The sequence below is a fragment of the Coffea eugenioides genome, chromosome 6, assembly GCF_003713205.1.
Source record: "Coffea eugenioides isolate CCC68of chromosome 6, Ceug_1.0, whole genome shotgun sequence".
Lineage (NCBI taxonomy): Eukaryota > Viridiplantae > Streptophyta > Magnoliopsida > Gentianales > Rubiaceae > Coffea > Coffea eugenioides.
This window is the reverse complement of record NC_040040.1, coordinates 23,597,841-23,600,238: the sequence shown is the minus strand read 5'-3', so window position 1 is coordinate 23,600,238 and position 2,398 is coordinate 23,597,841. Positions and strand designations below refer to the sequence as shown.

At 32.5% G+C, this 2,398-nt stretch overlaps 1 protein-coding gene across 1 annotated transcript; it reads right to left on the bottom strand.

Annotated features, from left to right (window-relative positions):
* Window positions 1-1,198: 1,198 nt before the first annotated feature.
* Window positions 1,199-1,693, bottom strand: LOC113773900. The gene is made up of 2 exons (XM_027318499.1): window positions 1,637-1,693; window positions 1,199-1,546 (listed from the first exon to the last, which is right to left on the bottom strand). Exons 1-2 carry the CDS (start codon window positions 1,691-1,693, stop codon window positions 1,199-1,201), a joined length of 405 nt encoding a protein of 134 aa, XP_027174300.1.
* Window positions 1,694-2,398: the final 705 nt, after the last annotated feature.

Here is a 2,398-nt window from a genome sequence, read left to right as displayed (position 1 = left end):
AGAAATAAAGTATAATTAGTTTTTTATACCAGACCAAATTTTGCATACCTCACATATTATACAAGAAATAATTCTTATAAAATGTCTAAAGAAAAATTTTGCCACTTACAGTAGCCGTAGGTAGGGTATAGAATTACCATGCATGTATAGGGACTAAAATTGTCTCTATTAACCATAAATACAGATCTCCATATCATAAAGAATCAATTAAATATTCAACAATGCTCATTATTATGATATGAGAGATGATATTAAAATTGTCAAAAATTTGCCAAAAATTGTTCAAATCACCAATTTATTAAAATACACAACAAATATGTTCCAATTCATGAATTTGGCGATAACTAAATTTATAACAAGTATTAATTAGCACCAATAATCCACATTTAGCCATAAACATGATTAAACAAAAATTATCTCAAAAATCATAAAATTTATCAAAATTACTCACTATATACAATGTACATGCTAAAACATCATCAATCAACCATTGTTAGTCATAATCAACAATAAAAAAGGCTCAAATCACAATCTAACCTATTGGTTACGAATGTCTAGCATGTTTTGTAACGTTCACTTTTTATATTACTATTTGTTAACATAAATTAAAGATTACTTTTAGTTACACACATTTTTATGTTATCAGATATTATTTTTCAACGTTACTTTCAAATTAACCACGTTTTTACATTATCAGATATTATTTTTCACCAACGTACACTTTCTGCTGCCTATAAATAGCAGTGTGCTCCCACTTTAGAGACATACCAACAGCTGACAGTAGATATCTTTCTGACAGCTTTCTTTCTCTACTTCTCTTCTTCTCTTTTTCCCTCTCTGCTAGATTTGCCGACGCTTGCTAAAGTTATGATCCTTCTTGTTATAAACGAGAAAAAGGCTTGTTTAATCCTGGAGAAACATTTCAACTTTACGAAATAGTTTTTTAGAACAGTGTTTTTAAACACGACTCAAGCTACATTTTATTAGTTTAGTTAACATTGTTTTTTAGGCTATTTCTGTCTACAGATAAAACTTCAATATTGGTATTCAATCCTAAGATCTTTAGTGCAAAATCTACCAATGACTCATAGGATGTGGCACAAGCCTTGGATTCTCCCTTGATAGGTTTAGTCTCGCATGCTCGGAGTGTATCTTCCATCACTTGGGCCTTGCAAGATCCTTGAGGGAATGAAAAGTGCTAAAGAATTTGTGGGAGTTTTGCCAATGAAAAGGGGATAGCATCGGCTTGTTCTCTAGGCCAAAGATAAGGAGAGGACAAAGGACTAGGATCTCCATCAGGGAAAAGGATACTCATTGTTTTGCCTAACTTGAGATCATCTAAAACGAAAAACATGGTTGTTCTTGGATCTATCTGATGCATCATGTGGGATGAGGAAAGAGAAGGATCATGCATTGACTTCTTTTCATGAATGTGAGCAACAAGATGTGTCTCATCATTTCGATAAGGATTATTAGCATCCATGCCCTGGAGCCTGATTGCATTAGTACCACTATCCTTGGCCTTGGGTATGATATCGCAGGCTCCCTGTACAGGTTGTATAGTGTTGTAAGACAGCGAGAAATAAGTCCACAACATATAAATCACAAAAAACAATTAATTGTCGAAGTAACTTACCAGGACAATCAATAGATGAAGGAAGAGTATACAAGAAGCAAGAACTTCGGAATCCATCAGTTGGTAGGGGTATTATTTCCCTTGCAAGTCCTCTTTTGAAGGTTTTCACAAGACAAGAAGCAAATAATACATACATATGTAGGCATGTCAATGGGTAGGGTCTGGGTTGGATCCCTTTGATCCAGATCCAAACCCATTTAATTTAGTTAGACCCAGATCCAAATCCAAACCCTTTTGGGTCTGAAAAGTAAATTCATACCCAGACCCTTATGGATCTGGGTATCCAATGGGCATCCATGGGTATTTTTTAAAAATACTAATGTAAAAATATATTAAAAATATATAGAGTTCATAAATAATAGAAATATCATCCAATTTTTGTTTTTAAATAATAAAATTAAGGAAAAATCGTCCAAAACGTCCCTCACATTTTGTAAAATAACTTTTTTCGTCCCTCACTTTAAAAAGTGTAATTTTATGTCCCTGACATATTCACATCAGTCAAATTTAGTCCTTAACTAGGTTTTCAATCATTTTTTGGCCGGAATCCATCATGTGCAAGGCACGTGATCATTTTTGAAGGGTAAATTTGTCAAATTATATTTTACATAATCTAATCTATAGTCCTCCACATTTTATAAAATAAATTTTTTCGTCCCTCACATTTTATAAAATAAAATTTTTCATCCCTCACATTTCACAAAATGAATTTCTCCATCCCTCACATTTCAAAAAATGAATTTTTCATTTCTCACTAATTAT

What these genes read in the sequence shown, in the direction of transcription:
- LOC113773900 (XM_027318499.1), bottom strand. Translation starts at nt 1,693, where the DNA reads ATGGATTCCGAAGTTCTTGCTTCTTGTATACTCTTCCTTCATCTATTG. An exon ending in TTCATCTATTGATTGTCCTG is followed by an intron (nt 1,547 to 1,636) that starts GTAAGTTACTTC and finishes CAACCTGTACAG; the next exon opens with GGAGCCTGCGATATCATACC.